This window comes from Oxyura jamaicensis (assembly GCF_011077185.1).
Source record: "Oxyura jamaicensis isolate SHBP4307 breed ruddy duck chromosome 6 unlocalized genomic scaffold, BPBGC_Ojam_1.0 oxy6_random_OJ106526, whole genome shotgun sequence".
In the NCBI taxonomy this organism is placed as follows: Eukaryota; Metazoa; Chordata; class Aves; order Anseriformes; family Anatidae; genus Oxyura; species Oxyura jamaicensis.
In genome coordinates this window covers 1-20,219 of record NW_023304012.1, presented here as the reverse complement: position 1 = coordinate 20,219, position 20,219 = coordinate 1, and the positions used below count along the sequence as shown (strand labels likewise).

At 51.6% G+C, this 20,219-nt stretch overlaps 1 protein-coding gene across 5 annotated transcripts in view; it reads right to left on the bottom strand.

The window, feature by feature from the left end:
- Positions 1–20,111, bottom strand: part of LOC118157500 (paired box protein Pax-2) — a 70,542-nt gene extending 50,431 nt beyond the window's left edge. For 2 of the 5 annotated variants that reach the window (XM_035311860.1, XM_035311859.1), the window contains exons 1-3: positions 19,370–20,098; positions 15,593–15,761; positions 14,357–14,554 (exon numbers count right to left, since the gene is read on the bottom strand). In XM_035311860.1, coding sequence (XP_035167751.1) covers positions 14,357–14,554; positions 15,593–15,761; positions 19,370–19,412 — 410 coding nt within the window. In that variant the 5' untranslated portion in view covers positions 19,413–20,098. Of the gene's footprint in view, positions 1–14,356; positions 14,555–15,592; positions 15,762–19,369 lie in introns of all 5 variants that reach the window. The other 3 variants (XM_035311858.1, XM_035311856.1, XM_035311857.1) reach the window with 3 other exon arrangements.
- Positions 20,112–20,219: the final 108 nt, after the last annotated feature.

Sequence of the window (20,219 nt, the reverse complement as noted above, 5' to 3'; positions counted from 1 at the left end):
GGCTTTTTAATGGCTACAAACAGCCGCACTTGGTAGAGGAAGGGGAATTCCTGTGCACACACCACGCACACCACTGCCAGCAGTCTTCCCCCGTCCCTGCTGTCACTTCCAATAGCAGCCCCTTGTTACACACGCAGCCTGCTGGTAGCCGATGCCTGCTGTGCCAGGGAGGAGACCCCAGAGAAGGGTGCCCTGTCTCCCTGTAAGACCCCATAGGGTTTGCAGGAGTGGCTGTTTGGGTCTCATGCGAAGTGCTCGGCTTAGCACGCCCCGGCGGTCTGCGGGTTTCTGTTATTTGGGGCCCTGGGAGCGACCTGTGTGCATGTCTGAGTGCACTACCACGGCCTGGGGAGAGGATTTGGCTGTCTGCTGAGGCACCTGAGTGGGATGTTCCTGCTGCTCTCGGTGCTGAGGGGCGTTTGTGTGTTCTCGCAGCGTGGCTGCGCTGCATTAGGGTTGCAGTAGGTTCTCCTTGGTTTTATCGCTTTGTGTTATGGTGAGTCCTGAACGCGGTGCACCCGTGCCCGCGGTAAGAGTGGCCGCACTGTGCAGCAGGGCACTGGGCAGCCACCCACCAGCCTCCCGGTACATGCACACGCAGTGCGCATGTCCTTTGGGCTCTCACTGTCTGGTGCTCACTAGCCCGACAAGAGCCAGGTTTGGGGCGCGCCCCAAGTTTTGCTGCAAGCCCCTTTGCCAATGGTGGGGTTCGTTGCCAGAGTTTCCAAGTCCCCTTGGAGTGGGGGCCACATGTTCTGTCATTGTGTTTTTGAATGGCTGTTTTGTATTCGCTTGTTGGGCAGCTGTTATTGTGTATTAACACCGGGCTGCGTGTGCTTTGTATGACCGCATGTCTGTTTCATTGATTCCATCAGTATTATTTTGTAATCGTGTGTCTCTGTGATTGAGTTAGTGTGCATTTCAGGGCTCCTGTGTATTGAATAATGATGTCAGGGATTGGGTTGTTTGACTGGGTAATGGCCTCTTTTCACCGTCGTAAGTGAATGTGTCCTTCTCCTGTTTCCCTGTCTTGGCCGGGGCAGGATCACTTACACTAGGTGATTCCTTAAGATGCTCACGTGCAAGCAGAGAACATCCCCAGCTCTCCCTTCCAGGACTGTGTGGCTGCCTGCCTCCAGGGGTGGCGGGGTGCCTGTGTGCACCGCTGGATTTCTAAGGCTACGTGAGCGGTCCGATGCATGTGCACCGGCTGGCACACTCAGGAGTTTAGCTAGGACTTATCAATTATGGGTTTGGGTAAGTGTTCGTGCCCGAAGTTTCCGGCTATTAACACAGAAGAGCACCCTGTCTGCAGGTGCCTGTGCTGGGTGTGACTGCCTGAGATGCTCACATCTGACTCGGCCGGGTCTCTCACACGGGGAATCGCAGTCAGTCGGACGTGTCAGCTGCACCTAGCCACACGTATGTGCAACTATCTTAGGCTGCAGTGAGTCTCTGCATTTGTGCGGTGGCTGCTGGAGAGTGTGTGCTGTGTACTGCTGCCCTAAGCGGAGCCACACTTGGTCCCTTGGAAATGGGCAGGGGAGCTCAGTTATTTCTCTGCCGATGATTGTGTGTCACTGCTGCCCGGATTTATTTGCTCTGTGCAGGCAATGTGTCTGGCGCTGGGTCTGCTCTGTGCTTCCTCAGCCACCAGGATTTGGCTCAGCAGCAGTCGCATCCAGACAAAGTGTATAGGAAGGATTGTGGAAGATCCAGAAAACTTCCAGGGAAAGCTCTCGACTCTATCCTATCACCAAAATACCACCTATACAGCCAGGATTCAGTGAGCCAAGGAGTTTAGCTTATATTTTTCAGTGAGGTTGCTAACAGGTAACTCCCTTCTGGCTATTATTGCACTAGCACTTGCACTAGCTTGAGCCTTGCTGCTTCCCTTGCCTTCTTGTTTGTGCTCTCCCACTCGTTCCCCCCCCACCCCTTCCTCCTCCATTTTCCTGCCTGCCCTCGGCCTAGAACAGATGACCCCATCCCTAGCCCTCCTGGTGCTTTACCAGCTCCTGCCCCACACACCGGGGTCGCAGCATCTCAGGGGAGCGGGGAGGGGGAGAGAGGGAGGGAGCGAGGGAGAGAGACCTGCTTGAAAATAATTGGAGGCTGTTAAACAGAGGAGCCCAGCATATCACTCTAGTAATGGAAATAAATTCCATTGTATTTGCATTTTAATTTTCCACATAAACAAAGGCCCGGAGTGTGCTGGCTTCGCCAGAATCACCGGCCAGAATTTAATTAGAAATGAAAAGTTTATAGGGTCCTCTTTAATGCGATTAATGCACAGTTAACATTTATCACATACATATGCTGGAATCGCCTTTTTTAAGCAACCACCGGCCATGAAATGAATTTCTTTTCAACTTTTTTAGCGTGCGTGAGGAAGGCTGTCTCTGGTGAGGCGGTCCAGTGAGCACACTCCTGACAGCTTGGTAAACTGCAGCCCGCAGAGGCTTAGTAGCCCCCATCCTCACTGAGGAAAGTTCAAGGTGGCTTAGAGGGAAGCATGGTCTGCTGGTTAAAGCCTGAGGTTGGGAGTCAGGGGATCTGGGTTGTATTCCCAACTCTGCCACATGCTCGCTGCATGACTGACTGGCTCTCAGCATCTGTTTCTCTGGGTGTTAAAAATAAAAAAGAAATCAGCTGGAAGAAGATATCTTAGCCGTAAACCCCTCTGACTCGCAGGCTCTCCAGAAGCTGGCCCAGCGTTCTAGCATGGGATGTGAATTGCATCCTGCGCTGTGCTGACCTCTCGGTTTGTCCCCCAGCTGCTGAGCTCCTGTACGTGGGCCCCGCTGTGGCTGTGTGGGGTGGGGGCTCCTGGAGGGGCTGCTTTGTGCTGTGCCCGCAGTGCCACCAGCACCTCCTGGCTCTCGGCGGGTCCCCTATCACCCTGTCTTTTTCTTCCCATGCAGCCCTGCCGTCCCTGTTGGCCCTTCATTATGCCCCCTGCCCTGCCCTGCCGTGTGACGGATGGGGCCGGCAGCCGCCCCCTGCTCCCCCACTTCCTTTTCTGGCTTGCAGACAAGCAGAGCAAATAAACCAGGCCCACGGACGCACAGCGTTAGCGTGTTAGGGACACAGCAGGGGAAGGAGGAACATGAAACCTCTATTGATCCCTTGAGGAATGATGTCCCTTCCTTATCTTATCAGATTCTCTTCACTCTTCAATTATAGTCTGTTGAAATTGGCCTCTTAACCCAAACAAGATAACCTGGGTAATAAGGAGAAGAGTGGGAGGGGAGGCGAGAGGAGAGGAGGGAAGAGTCCAACGCATTAAACTATGGCTCTCCTTAGAAATACTGCCTTTGGTGCACCCCCTGCCCCAGTCTCCCCAGGTACTGCTTCCTGCAGTGCTGGCTTGTGCCTCAGATGAGCTAGCACACATCCACAGCCTTCCAGAAACTTCCTGCCATGGGCACCCATATTCCCTTGAATGCGCTAGGGCCCCAAAGAGGTGCAGCTCCCTGCACTCCCACGCAGTGCCGCACGCCTCCTGTGCTAGGACTGCCTGTGTCTGCAGTGCGGGCACTGCCTGCCTCATGGATGCTTCATCCTCAGCACAGCCGTGGTGTGGCTAACGTTATCACCGTACCCCCAGCTCTGCCCAAAAGAACTACCGAGAAACGCACGGCGCACTGCTGGCCCCCTGCCTCCATTCACAGGCACGGTCCATCAGCACACCCACGCCTTGCCAACAGCCATCCCGCTGCGCCGCAGGCACGCAGAAACCTCTGCAGAGCCCCACAGAACTGCGCAGGCTTGCAGAGATGTGCACCGCCGTGCTCTGCTCTCTCCTGTACCCCCTAGCATGTAACTGTGGGGTTACAGCATTGTTTCCATGGATAAGGCTGTTCTTAGCTCTTCCCAGAGCACGAACACGCACTTGCTATCAGCCTATACTCCCAGCTGGACATGTTGCCCTAGCGATACACCCACGCTCCTCCTTGTACACATGTCATGGGGTATAGGGCATGTCCAACCCAAATATCCATTACAGAGAAGATTGTCTGGAGGAACAATAGAGACCCGGCGGTCTATCTACACAAATGCATGCAGGTTTCCATGCTCAAATTACTTCACTGAGCAGAGAATGATCCAGTAGCACATTCAAATACTGCAGAAGGTGCTTTCTGCTGGGAAAGGTGGTGCTCTGGGCGGTACAAAGGCTTCGTTTACGCAGCCAGCACTCTCCTCTTGCACTCTTCCGAAGACTCTGTTCCCCAAGATCACTTTATCCCCTGCCTTTCACTGTGCCGGGGCATTTCCCTGCCTACGTGTCCACCTGTGACAGGCCACACTCCCTTCTGCTCCACGTCTTCCTGTGCCACCAGCCCTGCCAGTTCTGCCTGCTGGGCACCAGGAGCCCATCTGTCTCCGAGAGGCAGTCACCCATAGTCATGTGTTTTTCTTCAAATGTCCCCTCAGGTCACAAAAATTCATGTAGTCCACAAAAGGGGAGTGGAATCGTGAGAGCCACGTACGGGAGCTGGGTATCAGTACTGGAGGAGCCTCCACATGTTGTTTGGCGCAGCGGCCAAGACTGCCTTATGTAAAACCACGGCAGGTCTGCTTTTGACAACACCCAAGTCAAGCCCGCCGTGGCCTTTCGCTCCATCATTATCTCATGCCCTTTCCTCCCACCAGCCCCACGCAGCTGTGCTCTCCCCACGCTCTGCAAGCCTCATGGTGTAGCTGTCTGTCTCTGTCAGAGGCAGCACCACAAACATCGCCTCTATAAAGCCCTAAATTTGCTGTTTGTTCACTATGGAGAGGGAATTTGTGGCATTATTCATTTTCCACTTTGTCCCTGCTTGCTCAGCCCTGGTCCGTTTGTCTGTAGCACGTCCCAGCCATACGCTTCCCCTATGCCCTCACAGCATGCAAGTGTGGGTTCCTTTTCGTCAGAAATATTATTCCTTCCTCTCCTCTGCTCTTCTAGATACCCCCTCTTTCCTATTTATTTTATAAATAATTGCTATTTTGGTTTGGTTTCGATTGATTTTGTATGGATAACTTATGTATAAATGAGTATTTTTTCAAGTTCAAAAGCCTTAATTTAATCAACAAAGAAAGATTTTCTGGGCCTGAATCTAGGCAAATATTAACAGTAGGCACTGTTACATAGCTACGTTGGCAGCAGCCTTTCTTTTCAAAAGCAGGTTACCAAAACCTGTTTTTAAAAGAAATTCTAGAGAGGCATGAGTGTGTTGAAAGGCAGTAGTGCCTTTGAGAAGGGCCCCAACGTCAGTGCACAAAGACTCTCGCAGTTTTAAAGTGAGTGCCCAACAGCGGGCATTGGTAGTGAGGTTACCCTCATATTTCAGCCAGCGTGAAGAAACAGAAGCTCTATTAAGGAAAATGGGGCCTGGTTCTGGGAGTCGAAGGGCTGGGCTATCGCTGCTGCCAGAATCATTTAAACTGCCCTGCGACAAGAGGTGGAGCAGAGCATCCTGTCTGGCAGGTATTCATTTGTGACTTTGTCGTCTTGTCGCAGTCTGTGCTTTTCCTTGTGTAAATGACAGACATCAATCTGCCTTGCAAAATCTGGCTACCAGCCCTCTCCAGCGCAGGACAGTGATGGGCAGTTGGGCCAGAGCTGATTGCTGGTCTCGATGCCATTTACCTCCCAGCCAGGGACGGGAGGTCAGCCCCGTGCCTGGCACCCTGCAGAGAGGGAAGGGTGCTTACCTTGGGAGGAGAGGAACTGTGCAAACGGGAAACAGAGGAAGGAAAGCTAAACTGCCCCCCAGGAGAAAACATTTAGCAGAGGCAAACTCCACCATGTCTCTGTAGGCATGTGTGTGTGTATGATGGGGGAGTTGCTAAAAGTCTGGGGAACGGTATGCTGTGCAAATTTTAGAAGCACTGCTGGAATTCCAGAGCTAAAGGATGGCAGCAGCAAGGGATGCCCTACTTCTGTTTTTCATACAGGCAGAGACAAGCCACCAGAATCTCCTCTCCTGATTTAACAGTGAGGTTTGGGTAAATGTTTCATACATAGCATTTTCTGGGAAGCGTATCTGTGAACTCACAGGCCGTTAGCTCAGGCTTTTGGCACATCACTCTTTCTCCTCTCTGTCAAAACTAGTACACACATAAATCCCAAGCCAGACAGAGGACAAAGGAATATCCTTCCCCAACCACATCAAACTCCTGCCTCTGTTTCCTTTAGCCTACCAGCGCTTTGTGTCACCATCTACGTGCCTGCCTACACATTCCCTGCCATATACCAAAATACTCATATGTAATATCCAGCCAGCAGGCACATTTCCCTGAAGGTACAGATCTGCATTGCACTCACAGTCCCCATATAAATGTCCTATAAAAAATGCAATATAACTCTGTCCTTCTTCCTTCCCCATACCCACCCCTGAACGCATCAACCTTTCAGGTTTGCCTACAAGATATATAAACGTGCCCCCTGCCTTATCCCTATCCCGTCACTCCTCAGTCTCTAGATGGACAGACTCTGTCTGTATGTCTCAAACGTACCATGCATACATCCCGTCATTCTTCACACCCCAACCACAGCTATTTCTCTCCTGTGGCTCCAGGATTGAACTACTGTGTTGTCCATTTCCCAGCGACAAGAGGTCTAGTTACAGGGTTATTGATTGGTTTTCATGCAGACAGATGGATCTGCCTTTGGTCTCCCCACCAAAACCCACCTCTGTATGGGCTGATTGTCACTGCTCTGGGGATAAGATTGCACCAGGAGACCACCCTCCATGCAAACATCCTTCACCCAGGCCACGGATGGTAATAAATGGAGTCAGGCTGAGCCATAATAAAAGCAATTGAGTGGGTTACCTGTGCAGACGCGAGATTTATACCTCCTCATATTTGATGTGATTGTTTTATTGAGTTCTCAGTGCAGTTAGGATGCCGTTTATTTATTTATTTATATGCCTACTTATCGGGGAAGAGGGGGGAGGCTGTCGCAGTCTAGCCAGCATTCACCCTCAGTCTTATCAGATAAGAGCCCGAAGAAGAGGGCTCTCCAGTTTTGCTCTGCCTTTTACCTAGAGTTGGCTTTGGCGAGTGAGCCCTGACCGGGTAGCTCATTCCTTTTTAGCAGACAAAGATGTTTGTTTAATCCCTGAAACCTCGAGGACTGTCTGAATGATGAGCCTAGTAGATGTTAAGGGGATGGTGTAAAGAAAGGCACACATATATGGTGATTTTCTAAAAGAATCTCTCAAAAGAAATTCCTATTTACGCTGTGCCTGTTTTGGACAATGGGCTGTGATCTAGGCACAGAGCCTCTTTATGCTATTGCAATAGAAATAGGAAGCACCAGCATTGCTTCTGACTCTGTCATCACATGTGAGCATTCAGAAATATTAGCAGGTGCAAATTGATTGGAAATGAATATTTGTAAGTGCACTCTGTGGAGTTTGGAAACCAAGTGATTAGATTTGTGATTTTCAGCTGGGTAGATAGCCATATAAGTGCTACAAAATCAGCTCTCAGTTACTGGCACTAGAGAAAATTGGAGGCTAACGCTGAATATCATACTGTCTGGTATTTCATCACAAGCCTAACGGTGTTTGTTGTTGGTTTTCCAGCTCCTCTAGTCAAGAGATAGCATGAGAATTTCAGTTCTCATTTAATAAGGGATGTTTCCAGGGCTTCTGGGGGCTTGAAAAGGGTCCTGTCGGCTCCCTGAAGACTCAAAGGACTGCATTGTTGAGGTGTTTTTAAAGTTGCTTAATGGGAGTCAGCTATCCAAATCCCTCTAAAATTTTGAAGTAAAAAAAGAGAAAACGAGTAAAAGCAAACCCACATTGTATAACAGGCACTCATGATTTGTATGCCAATTGCACAATTTAGGGCTCTGCCTTAGCATTTTTAATCAGCTGGGACTGGTAAATATGTCCATGCATGTATAGGCTGCACTAGATTAATTGCTATTACAGTGGAAAAATCCTCATTCCCATTAGCTCTCAGTTTATAGAACAATTGTTTGCAAGCGAAACTCAAACCTTTCTGACACTTTCAGAGTAGTAATCATTATCACAGCCACCAACACACAGACGGGATTTCCTCAAGACCTAGTTAGCCGCACTGTTGTCAGGCCAGTGGCAAATGCTTTCGAAAGTCTCTGTCTTTCCATTTATAGAGACCTGTGACAAATTGGGATCCCTAAATATTTTGCTGATTGCAAGAAGTGAGCCTAAACTCCGTTTGAATTTCAGCATGCCTTAATTAAAGACCACGGCAAGTTAATCAAAGTAAAACTCAGCCTTATTCAACTGTTTTGAAGTCTTATCTTTTCATTCAAGTAATATGGAAATCTTTTGTTTGAATAGGCTTCAGGATCAGAGACAGTTTTTCTGAGATACTTGATATATGGCTGAAAGCACGACTTTGTTTTGTATGCATCATGTCATCATATCATAAAGGGTCCAGCTGGCCTGCTAGAGCATTATCTATGTCTTTAGCCAACGCAAGATTATTTCTTATTGTATGTTTGCTTGTGTTATTAATGCCATCTAGTTATGTATATTCCAAGAAATTAGGAATTCCTATGGGATGCAATTCCACAACTTAATGGACCTCCATATCAGGAGGTGCCTTCTGCTACCATTTAAATGTTCCCTTTCTTATTTCCCTCCCTTCATTCCTGGCTACACTGCTTTGTTTAAATGTGAATAATTCTTTTCCTGTTGGATGGACTGTGCCCTTCAGATGACTGTATTGTTCTCACCACCTCGTCGTTGCTTGGCCAAGCCACTTATATTTTCTCCTCTTTTCTCGCAAAGTCAAATGAGTTTTTTCACATAATAGTGATTCTGGTAAATGAGGTTTAGCTCCATAAGGCTCATTCACCCAGCACTGAAATGCAGCTACCTCTATGACAGAATGCAGCAATCATTCACTAGATGCAAAGGCTTGAAAATGTTTAACTTCCAACAAAAATCAACCTTTCTGTACATGTATACAAAAAGCAAGGGCTGGGACTGTTAGATGATAAAGAGACTGTTGGGGTTCTGCACTCTGAGGTTCGCGGAACAGGGAGCTCAAAACTTCCCAGTCACGGCTACTTCTACTCACAAACTGCCTCTGTTGAGCTAATATCTGTGTAATATGAAAACCAGAAAAAATGCGGCTAGCTTATTGTAGTTACCACCATACAACCTTCCAGTGGCCAGATATGAGGAATAAGACAAAGAGAAATGCTGCGAGCATTCATTTACTCTTTCAGCTGCAGTAACATTGTCTGTAACCTCTGCTTTATGAGCCTGTCCTTTATTTGCAATGATGAAAAGAAGATAATACCAGGTTTGTGTCTGATGGAAAAGAATCTGAATTTAAAGGAGTATATTCCTTGTAATGAAGCCCTGTGCAACCCAACTGCATTCATTGCTCAGCCAAAAGCAAGTGCCAGTGGAAGCCTTCTACCTTAAGAGCATGCCCTTATGCAGGAAATTGAATGGGGACCTTAGTCTCAGCATCAGTGAAACGAGAGGATCCCTGCTAGGCTCCCAAGTTTCTTCTGCATGTATTAAGGAGTGCCAGCTTATGAGAGCTGGTAAATTATGCCGGGTGCTGTCAGACAAGGCTTCTTCGCCCTTGCTTTGCACCAGCCCGTTGCCAGTCAGAGGTTAAGCCAGTTTACGGGGCCAGTCTAATCCTTGGCCTCTCTGTTGCATAATGGACATGTGGCTACTAAACACTGACAGTGGCAATAGGTTTGTATGACACATGCACTAGCTGGTCATACGCTATGCAATTTTCCTAGTTTCCACTGCAGACCATGCAGCTGTCACTGTTTTTGGTCAGTATGAACAAGCTGCCGTTAGAGATACCGTCCTCCAAGAGCTAGTTCAGTGGGAAGGACGGGGAGAGATTCCCAGTGACTTTGGCTGTGGTGTCCTTTGGGGAAATTTTCAAGCTAGGCTAGCGAGAGTGACTCAGAAAGCTCTGTTTGCATAACATTGATTTCTTCCGCATATGACACAGACCATGCCCTAATATGCCTGCCTTGTCCCAGACTTGATTGTTTTCTCGAGACGTTACGTTTACCTCAACCGAGATTCTGTTCAATTCTTGCTCCCTTGCATGGCAAAAGCCTCGGCTGATGTAAGACAACCCTGCTCCAGTTTTGAACCTTTTCTTCTTACGTGTTGAACTGCATGGAATTTTTTAACATAAGATCACACCGTGTTTTACAAAGGTAGTTAAATACTGTTATTTTCATTTTACAGGTGGTAAAGCAGCCCCATAAAGAGTCCGTGTGACCCGACCAAGATCAGCCAGAAAGTTGACGGCAGAACTGGTAAGAGAAAGCTCATCTCCTAATGCGCCACGCTGTGCTCCGAGCTACAGGCCTGCCCACGGCCACTGACATCGGCCACACGCTCAGTATTTCATTGCACAAGTATATTTCACTGGTATTTGTAACCTGGATCAATGTGTGTGTCTTTCTGTATGTGTTTTTAAAAAGCAATCATTATTGGAGGCTTTAACTGGGAACCACTAGCCGATTGTCAGATAATGTAACAGAAAATATCTCCCCAAACCAATCACATAACACTAAAAATTAATGTTTACTCAGTGCATAAGAGAAAACTGACAAAATATCTAACAGCTTGACCCAGATAGCGTATCCACTAAACTCTGTTCTCTGCCATGACTTAGTAGCTAGATCTGCTCCTAGGAACCTAGGGTCCAAAGCATATCCAGAAGGCTGACTGAACTTCATAATTGTTTGGCTTTCGTATTCATCGAATAAGGACTAAGAGAGAGTCCCTAGCCCTGAACACAGCCTCAGGAGAGCATAAATAGAGGGACAAATTGCAGGTAGGTGTCAGGGATTCATGCCTTTAAGAGAGGCAGAAAATAATGCTTAAAGTACGATGTCCGTCGCATTGCTTGCTGCACAACTCTGAATGTATGCCCATGATGTGCCAGTCCTGTTCCCGCTAAGGTACATTGTCTAATTTAAAAGACTTTTCCGGGATGATTATTATCCCATGAAACCTGTGTTCTTAGTCTAACTGTATGTGCTGTAAAACAAAGCAAAAATTCTCATTAATGTCTGCAGCCAAGTTCGTAGTTAGGAGGCCCCCGCAAGGTTTACAGTGGGGCGTATATGAATCCAGCTGAAATACTCTAACCTGAGTGACCGAAGATAACTTGTTTATGGTTATACGATAGATGGAAAAGTTCTTGTAGGAAGTAAGGTGCTCGAGTGATTTGACGTAAGCATTAATTGCTTACCAAAGAATTACGAGCTTCTGTCACTTGCCAGCTTCTTAATTACACGCGCCGTTTGTATGTGCATGTTTACACAGGTACATGTATATATATACCTGAGCATGTATACACAATAGGTTCACCATGCAGAGGAGCTAATGTGCGAAAAGGGAACAGGAAAGCTCCCGGTGTAGAGATGACTGCTCTGTCTTGATCCTGTCAGTTCTGGTGCAGTTTGCCTATTAACTAGCTTACTGTCTAGATTTTTTGCCGTAATTAAAGCAAAACTACCACACAGCAGAGGAATATTTTTTTTCTGTATCTTGAGGGGGTCATTAAGACATGGGTTTTGCTATTGTTTGTATCTGGCCTTTTTCTGCATGAGTTTGGTACAAACAACTTTCTGATACATCTCAGTACTGAGTTACACCTCGTCCCAAATGCATCCTGATATCAGTAGTGCAACACTGACAGATCAGTGCAATGTAGGCACATATAAATCATCTATCACAAAAAAATAATTAATGGAAAATATTTTTTTAACGTTTTAGGGAGACTGTAAAAGTGGAATTGAAATAGCACTGTTTTGTAGTCTTTCACATGAAAGGCTGTTAATGCCAGAATAGTACCCAGAAAGAAAGAAGAGAAAATGCAATTAATGTATTTTCAGAAAATCTTGTAATAACCCGAAGTACTTGTTTTCCATATACAAAGTGATCTCCACTCTGAAGTGCAGTATTCACAGTCTATCTAGGGAGCTAGATAACCGCCTTTTTCTGTAAAGACCCCGTTGGCTCATGGATATAGCTCTAACGGTTCTGGACACTGGGTCACTGACATTTTTGCTTTGGAAACCCCACATTTTGAGAAAAAACAAAGACACATATTTCAAGCGGGTTGGTTTTAAAAATTGTCATCTCTCTGAAGTGGCTCAGAGAGTTGGAGTGTTGGACAAACTCTGGGTTGTGATTGTACAGCTGGTAAGGGGGATGCAAAGGAACGTGCTGTTACAAAGCATTTACCCAATTCTCTGCTTACTTTGACAATGGAAGAGTAAAAAATTGTGTATTTGAATTCTGAACTTAGTCCTCTCCTTGTGTTTTGTGAGCTGGAGTCACAAAGCCACTGGAGTGACAAAACTCACGCTACCCTCCGTGGCAGCAGGATCGGGCCCTCAGACGCTCGCTGTTTCCTATTCTGCTGCAATTTTTTCCCAGTTCTCTGACCTGCTCTTGCCTAGCGCAGACCTGCAAGTTGTGCGACCTGTCTTGTTACGGGCTCGCTTCTCACAGCTGTGGGCCTCGGGGAGCCACATACAAAGGTGAATGGTGTGAAGTTGGGTCCGAATTTTTTAAATGAACAGGGAAAGCTTTGATCGTATGAAGTCAAAATGTTCTGGTGCCTTGGTGCCTACACACTCAAATGCCATCACAGTTTGAATCAAATATGGTGGGTCACAGCTGAGCCTCTCTAATACAATAACACTTAGCAGTTACAAAGCCCTTGTCCTTCTCAAAGCATTTTATAAACGCAATCCAGCTGACATCTGTTCCCACCTCCTGAGATGGTTCAATCTCCATTCCCAGGCTGGGGAAACTGAGGTGTGAACCCCCCAAAGCCCCGACACAAACTGGTAGCAAAGCTGGGAGCAAAATCTGGCCCCGGCCTTCTCCCCGGGACACCGTGAGGTGCCAGGGCCAGCAGGCACGGGGCTGTGGCTTCGGCAACATGGGGATGCTGACATCCCCTGTAGCCAGCAGCAGCCTCTGCGTGCCTCTGGTCCACGTCTCCTGTGTCTCCAAAGACCCCGGAGCCCTTCCTCTGGACTTGTGTACTACTTGCTTAATTCCTCCCAGGGAGAGCTGGCTGTCCTTCCGCAGCTGCCTTTGTAAGGTGTCTGAATGTCAAACTGTTATTATTTCAATACCTGACTGCGAGAGTAACAGAGACCTGGAGGTTTTTTAGGAGGGTGTATAATTAGCCGATCAGTATTATGTTACCCTGTTCATAACTTAATAACCATTTTAATACAGATGGCACACACAGGGATAATTTCCTAGGGTAGCCTAGCAGTATATTACAGAGACTGTGTGTCTGAGGGAATCTTCCTTAGCCAAGGTACATTCCACCAGCTAATTCTACCTGCTGTTTTCAAGATGATTTGGGATAATTCCATATCATTTGCAAAATATTAAAACCCATTTATATAGGATGCCAGATTTAGAAATACACAGCCTGAGTTATTAGACATATTTTGATAAATCTACCATGTAAAGCGCGAGACAAAAAATACCACTGTGTTTTCCCTGCTGTTTATTTTTTTTGCTTCCCTTGCTATAAATACACCAGGTTTAAAAAAATCTGGCTAAACTCGCTGTATATCAAGAGGACCGATATACTGACTTGGGCATTTTTGTCTATGCCAGCACTACAGAAGTCTGCGTGCATATGTACGCACACCCTATGTACATTTATTTGGACGGGGAGCTCTGTATATTTGGGATTACATGCAGAATTTCTTGAATTCTGACTCTTACTGTCGGTGCTGTACTTTTGTATGCACCCTTGGCAAATATTGCTGTGTTCCTAGGGACTGTGGGTGCAGGCGAGGTGCGTGAAGCCGCGTCGCACGGCGGCAGCGCGGTGACTCGGTGTGCGGGGCAATGTCCTGCGTGTCACCAAGGTGTGAGGACCTGCAGCCTGGGGTGGATGGATGGCTGTGCGGGGTTTGTACAGCCCCGGGATGCGCGCTGGGCTAACGCTCCTCTACCCGAACCACCGGCCTTTCCCCTCCGACCTGCCGCTGTTTGCCCGTCGTGCGGTTCCTTCCCACACCCCGAGGCCCTCCACCGACAGAAGCCGCTCCCCAGCGGCTGGGGGAGGAGGAGGAGGGAAGAAAGACCCCGCCAGCGTCCGGCCGCTGAGCGGGGAGCCCGGCCCGGGGGGAGCCTCCGGCGGCCAGGACGGCGGGCAGGGGCCGGCTTCTGCTCGGAGCCTCGGCGCCTGGCAGGGCTGGCGGCGGCTCCCCCGGGGGCACGGAGGTAAAACCGTCCAGACACCCCCGGGGCTTGCCACATAGGCCGAGCCCCGCGCCACGGCCGGCTCCCGGTCCCGGTCCCGGTGCCTGCAGGCTCGCCCTTACCTGTTTATGGAGGAGACGCTGGGGACCGTGTCGTTGTCGCAGATGCCCTCGGCCAGTAGCCTGTCCCGGATCTCCCAGGCGAACATGGTCGGGTTCTGTCTCTTGTACTCGGCGATTTTATCCACTACTTTGGGGGTCGCTACTTTGGGTTTGGAGCCGCCGATCACTCCGGGCTTGATGCTCCCCGTCTCGTAATACCTGCCGCGCCAGAGCACGACGGTCGGTCAATGCCCGGCCGGGCCCCCCGCCGTCCCCAGAGCCCCCTGCCCCGGCGCGACCGCGGCCCCGCGACCCCCCCGGCAACCGGCCCCCGCCTTTGGGCCGCCGGAGCGCGGCGGTGAGGGCACCAAGGGGTTGCACGGGGCTGTACGGGGCTATACTGGACTATACTGACTATACGGGGCTGTACCGGGCTGCACCGGGCTGCGGGAGCCGCCGCTCCCGTGCAGGGCTCCCCCCTATTTTTTTCCTTTCCCTTTGGGTGCGTGTGTGCTGGTGTCTGGGGGAGCGCTGCGCTCTTGCTGCCTTCCCCGCGGGCTCTCCTTTCGGGCCCGAGCGGCGGCAAGCCTCGCCGCGCTGCGGCCCGCGGGGACGAAGCCCACCGACGCCGGGGCCGGGTCGGGCGGCCTCGGAGGGGCCGGGGGGCGCGGGAACAGCCGGGCAGCGCCGGGCAGAGCCGTGCTCCCGGTTCCCCAGCGAGCTCCCGGCCCCCCGGCGGCCCTGGCACGTCCTTCGCGAAGGGCACGGCGGCGGCAGGCAGCCCGCCCACCGGCACCGCCGGCACGGCCGCCGGGGATGCTTCTCCCCGCATCTTTGTTTATGGAGATTTATCTGTTTGCCCCGCTGCTTGTTTATTTACCGTGCATTTGCTAGGGCCGCCTACGAATTGTTGTGAGATAGGCTTGGTTTTTTTGTTGCCTTTTTTTTTTTTTGGGGGGGGGGGGGGGGGCGGGGGAGAGGGGGTCGTTCTCCTTTGGTGTTTTTCTTTTCTTTTCTCCCCCTCCCCAGCCTTTCTCTCGCGAACCGATCCCTTCCCGCACCTCCCGCACGCCGCGCGTCCTGCCGCTGTGACGGGGGCGGTGGCGGGCGGTGGGCGGTGGGCAGGGGGCGGTGGGCAGCAGGGAGCGGGCATCGCCGCGGTAAGGGCCGGGGGGGCACAGAGCGGCGCAGCGCGGCGCCCGGGGGCACGCTGCTGCCCCAAGGGAGGGGAAGGAGCGGCCGCGGTCCGTTCCTTACCTGCCCAGGATCTTGCTGACACAACCGTGGCTGACCCGCAGCTGCCTGGAAATGTCACAGGGTCGCACCCCCTGGTGAGCCAGCTCCACTATCCTTTGTCTCACCACGTCAGGTAGGGGCCTGCCGTTCACAAACACCCCCCCGAGCTGGTTCACACCCCCGTGCCCTGCTGGGGAAAGAGAAAGAAAAAAAAACACAACAACCCACGCACACCAGAAACACACCGTTAGTCGTGGGTTCTTTGCCACTCGGACTGCAAAATCTCCCGTCACTACGGATGGATGGGGGTGACGGGTGAGGGGCTGGGGGGGGGGGGGCGAGACGTGGGGAAGAGACAGTAAAAGGCAAGGAGTCGGGGAGGGAAAGAGAGAACACGAGAGAGAAAGAGAACGAGAGAAAGAAAGAGAAGGAGAGGAAAGAGATGGGGAAGAAAGAAAAAGAGAAAGAAATGAAAGAAGGAAGGAAAGAAAGAGGAAAGAAAGAAAGAAAGAAAGAAAGAAAGAAAGAAAGAAAGAAAGAAAGAGAAAAACGGGGTTGAGAATAAGATAAAGAAAGAAGAATTAGAAAGGACTAAGGGCGATGGAGATGGCACAGAGGGGGAAGAAGCGTGAATTTCCCCGAGCCAGCTGGGGACCCCCCGCGCCCCGCCTGCCCCCGGCCGCCCGCACCTCTGCCCGCAGCGGCTGCTGCCCGAGGCCATTGTCGCGGGGCGAGGATGGAGCCGGTGCCGGCTGCGGCTCGTCTCGGAGTTGGGAAGCGAAACGCTCCCCAGGTCCGGAGCCCAGCTGCTCGGCGGCCCCGGGCAGCCCCCGCTGCAGCCCCGTGCTTTCTACCCTTGCGCTTTTCCTCTCTCGTTGACTTCGCTTTCCGCGATTTTCTTGCACATTGTCAATTCCAGCTACTCGCGACCCCGCCCTCCCTTATCCCGCAGCAAGTCCCCTCCACAGCGCCTTGTCTCCGGTTATTTTGGGATGGGAGTTGAGGGGATTCGGACGGAAGAGGAGAGGGAGGAAGAAATGGAAGGGGAGAGGAGGAAAATATCGTGCGTCCCGCGCTCGGGTTTCGTTTACAGACAGACCCTCTCTCTGTCAGCTTTCGATATTTAAAAGAAAAATCCGCCAGTAGGAAAAAAAAAAAAAAAATCTTAACAGGCTCTCGCGGCTCCTTGTTTGTTTGTTTGTTTTTCTATTTTTTTTTCATTCTTTCTTTTTTTCCCCGCGCAGATCTAAATCAGGGCGAATTTAAATTGCTCCGCTTTCCCCTGTTTCTCCCTTCCGAGGCAAAAAACCCCGCTGTCTCCCACCCGGGACTGCTTGGGCGCTTTTTTTTTTCCGATTCGCCTTTCTCAATTTCGAGAAACAACTTGGCGGGGAGGAGGAGGATCCGAGCGCGCACCTGCGGGGTGCGGGCAGGGGGAAAGCACAGCGCTGCCCGGCGGAGCTGGTGCGGGTGCGGGAACCGCTGCGGGTGCGGCCCCGCTCGCTCGTTGCCCGCTCCCCGGCGGCTGGCAGACGGAGATAGAGCTGTGCAGAGCACGCCGCCTTCGAGCCGGCCTCTTGCACAGCCCCAGCCTCCTTCCCCGCGGGGAGATCTTAGTTGGTCGCGCGGTTTGCTGAAAAATGATCTGTTTGTATTTTCGCTGAGGGTTTTTTTCTTTTTCTTTTTCTTTTTTTTTTTTTTTTTTTCTTTTTTTCCTCCCCTGCTTTTGACACTGACTTATTGGCTCTGAACTTAGTGGAAACTCTCATTGCCCTGCGATCGATCCAAGTCCTTTCGCACAAATAGAGTTTTTTCCATCCCCCCCCTCCCCGGTGAGGATCACCCCCACCTCCCTGCCAGCGAGCCGGGGGCTCCCGTCCCTTCCCCTTGCCCGAGGAGCTGAGGTGTCGCTGCGCTCTTTTGTTGCTCTTTCGTAAAAGATATTTAGGGCTTCGGAGGGGAGGGGGCACGCTTGTTTTGCTCCACCAAAACCTGCGGGTGCGTGTTGCTCTGTTTTCTTCGTTTGTGCACAGCCCCCTCTGCACATGTTGCCTCTAAAGTTACAAGACAGTAATTTCTTCGGCAACTCCGCGATAAATAATTCAGGGCGCCTTTTATAACTCGCATTACAAAGTATTAAAAGGCAACAGATGCAAAAAAGATTAAAAATTAATAATTCCAATTATCGCACCCCGGCTATTTTTATTTTTTTTTTTTTCACGAGACTTGGGTTTGCTCCGCACCGTGCTTTCCCAAGGTTATTTCCGTACGAGCAGGGGGATATTTTGGGGCATTTATCTGCGTGGCAGTGCCGGGCTGTGTGTGCATCTGCCCGAGCAGCCGAGCTGCTTTCCTACCGATCGCGTTTGCTGCCTGTGCGCGCTTGCATCGGGAGCCCGCGCCCGAGCGTATTTTAATTGCTTGCCAATATCTAGGTCTGCCCAGCCAGAAATGCATTTTCGGGAACAAGTCAAACGCTGATTAATATTAGTAGGATTATTCGGAAGCCGAAATTGTTCCCGAATCTCAGCGGAGTTTGCAGAAATGAGCGTCTCGGTGGCGAGATGCCTCTCTCGGCTGCCTGCATATTCCAGCGCGTACCGAAGGCAGAATTACTGCCATCACTTCCGAGGGAAGGTCGCGCCCGAGAGAACTAAAAATAATGCCTAACGCGGGGGCCGTTTTCTGTTAGAGGTCCTCGAAAATTAAATCTTAAATTTTAAGCTGTGCGCTGGAAAGCATTAATTTCCGAGCGGGAAGGCAGTTACCTACATCCACGGTTGGGGATCTGATGGTGGCTTTCTATCTCTGCGCCTTCCTTCTCCTGGCAAAATCGTCATTTTTTAAGCCTCAAGCGTTTCGATTTTAGACCTTTTCGGTTTGTTTTTATGCAGCGGGCAGGGCGTGTCCTCAAAAGTTTCGGTGTCAAAAGTTACAAATTGCTCTTAATTATTCATTTCCTGACCCGAGATGGTCCCAAGCTCGGCTCTATATTCCTATTTGCTCTTTAATTTAAAGCTCGGAATTATTTTCCCTCCGTGCAGTGAAATTAAAATCCCTCAAAATTCCTCGCTACCCTGCCTGGCGAAGGAGCCTTCTCGCCTTCCTTCGTCCCCCTTTTTGGGAAGAAAGGTTCTCTAAAGTGAAAATACATCACGAATCCACTTCCCTGGCCGCCAGGAATGCATTTTAAACGCACGCCGAGGAGCTGCTAAATAACCCGGGAGGGACCGTGACTTCTCGGGGAGCTCGGGAAACGCCCGATTCCCCGGCCCCACCGCTGCCCTATTTTTCCCTTAGTCCAGCCTTGAAGCGAGCCCGGCCGGAGCGGAGCCCGGAGCAGACCGGACCGACCACGCCGTTCGTCCGAAAGTGCCGCCCCCCCTCTCCGCCGGCGAAACCCGAAACCAGAGCAAATCCCGGCCAGCGGCGGGGCAAATTGTCAGCTCGCACACACGTACGATTGCGGGAAGCCCTCGCCCCGCGGGGCCGGGAAAATCGAAAGGGTCGGAGCCGAGAGCTGGCAGGAGCCGGGGAAAAGTCTCGTCCTCCGAGGGGCGGCTCGGGCACTGCCCCTGCGGGCTCTGCTCGGGACTCGCTCGCAGCCCAGGCCCGGCCGCGGCCCCGGCCCCGCGCCCTCCGCCGGGGTGCCGGTGCCCGGTGTCGCCCCCCGGGACGGAGGCTGGCGGTGCGGGGATGGGGCCGGAGGAGGAGCGGGGGGGGAGGAACGGCCGGGGAAGGAGGGATGGAGGGATGAGGAGGGCAGAGCGGCGGAAGGAGCCGGGCTCCAGTACTCACGGTGCATTGCTGAGAAGGGGTCTGCCTTGCAGTGCATATCCATGGGGAGGCAAAGGAAGGGGAAGAAATCGGCTGAAGCCGCCGTGTCGCCTCTAAAACTCAACTTCAAGACTTAGGGGAGAAAAAAAATAAGAGGGAAAAAAAAAAAAAAAAAAAAAACAACGAAACAAACCAAAACAAATTTAAAAAGGCAAACCAAAAAGGACACAGAGGGAGAGGAGAGAGGGGAGCGGCGGGGTGCGCTGCCCCCCTGCCCGGGGAGCGGGGAGCGAAGAACTTTCCGGGCCGGGAGGGCTGCGCCGGGGGCCGGGGCGGCCGAGTCAGCAGAGTCCGAGGGAGCGGGGGGCTGGCGGCGCCGGGGGGCAGGCGGCTGTCATGGCTGGGGGGGCCGGAGCATCCCCGGCGGCGGGGAGGGGTGCCGGGGCGAGGCGGCTGAAGGCGCGGGAGGACGCGGCTCTCCCTCCTCCTCCTCCTCTTCCTCCTCCTCCTCTTCCTCCTCGGGTCCGGGGCTAGCCGATGGAAGTTCAAAGCGGAGTAGCAATCCCCGGGAAAGCCGCGAGCGGCGGCGGCCGGCGCGCCCCCTCGTCTCGGCCGGGCGGAGGATCCGGGCGCCCGGCGGACTTTTCGCCCGAGGTGGGAAGTGCTTGCGAGGAGCCGGGGCCGGAGACTGGAGCCTCCTCTCCCGGTGTGTGTCTCTCTAAAAGCCGCAGCGCCCTCAGCCCCCCGCCCGCCTCCCCGGAGATGGATGACTTGTCAGACAAAGGCAATAGATTCCGACACTCTCTGATTCGCCAGCGCGCCGAGCCGAGCGCGGCGAGGAGGGCCGGGCCGCCGCTCCGGCGCGGGGGGG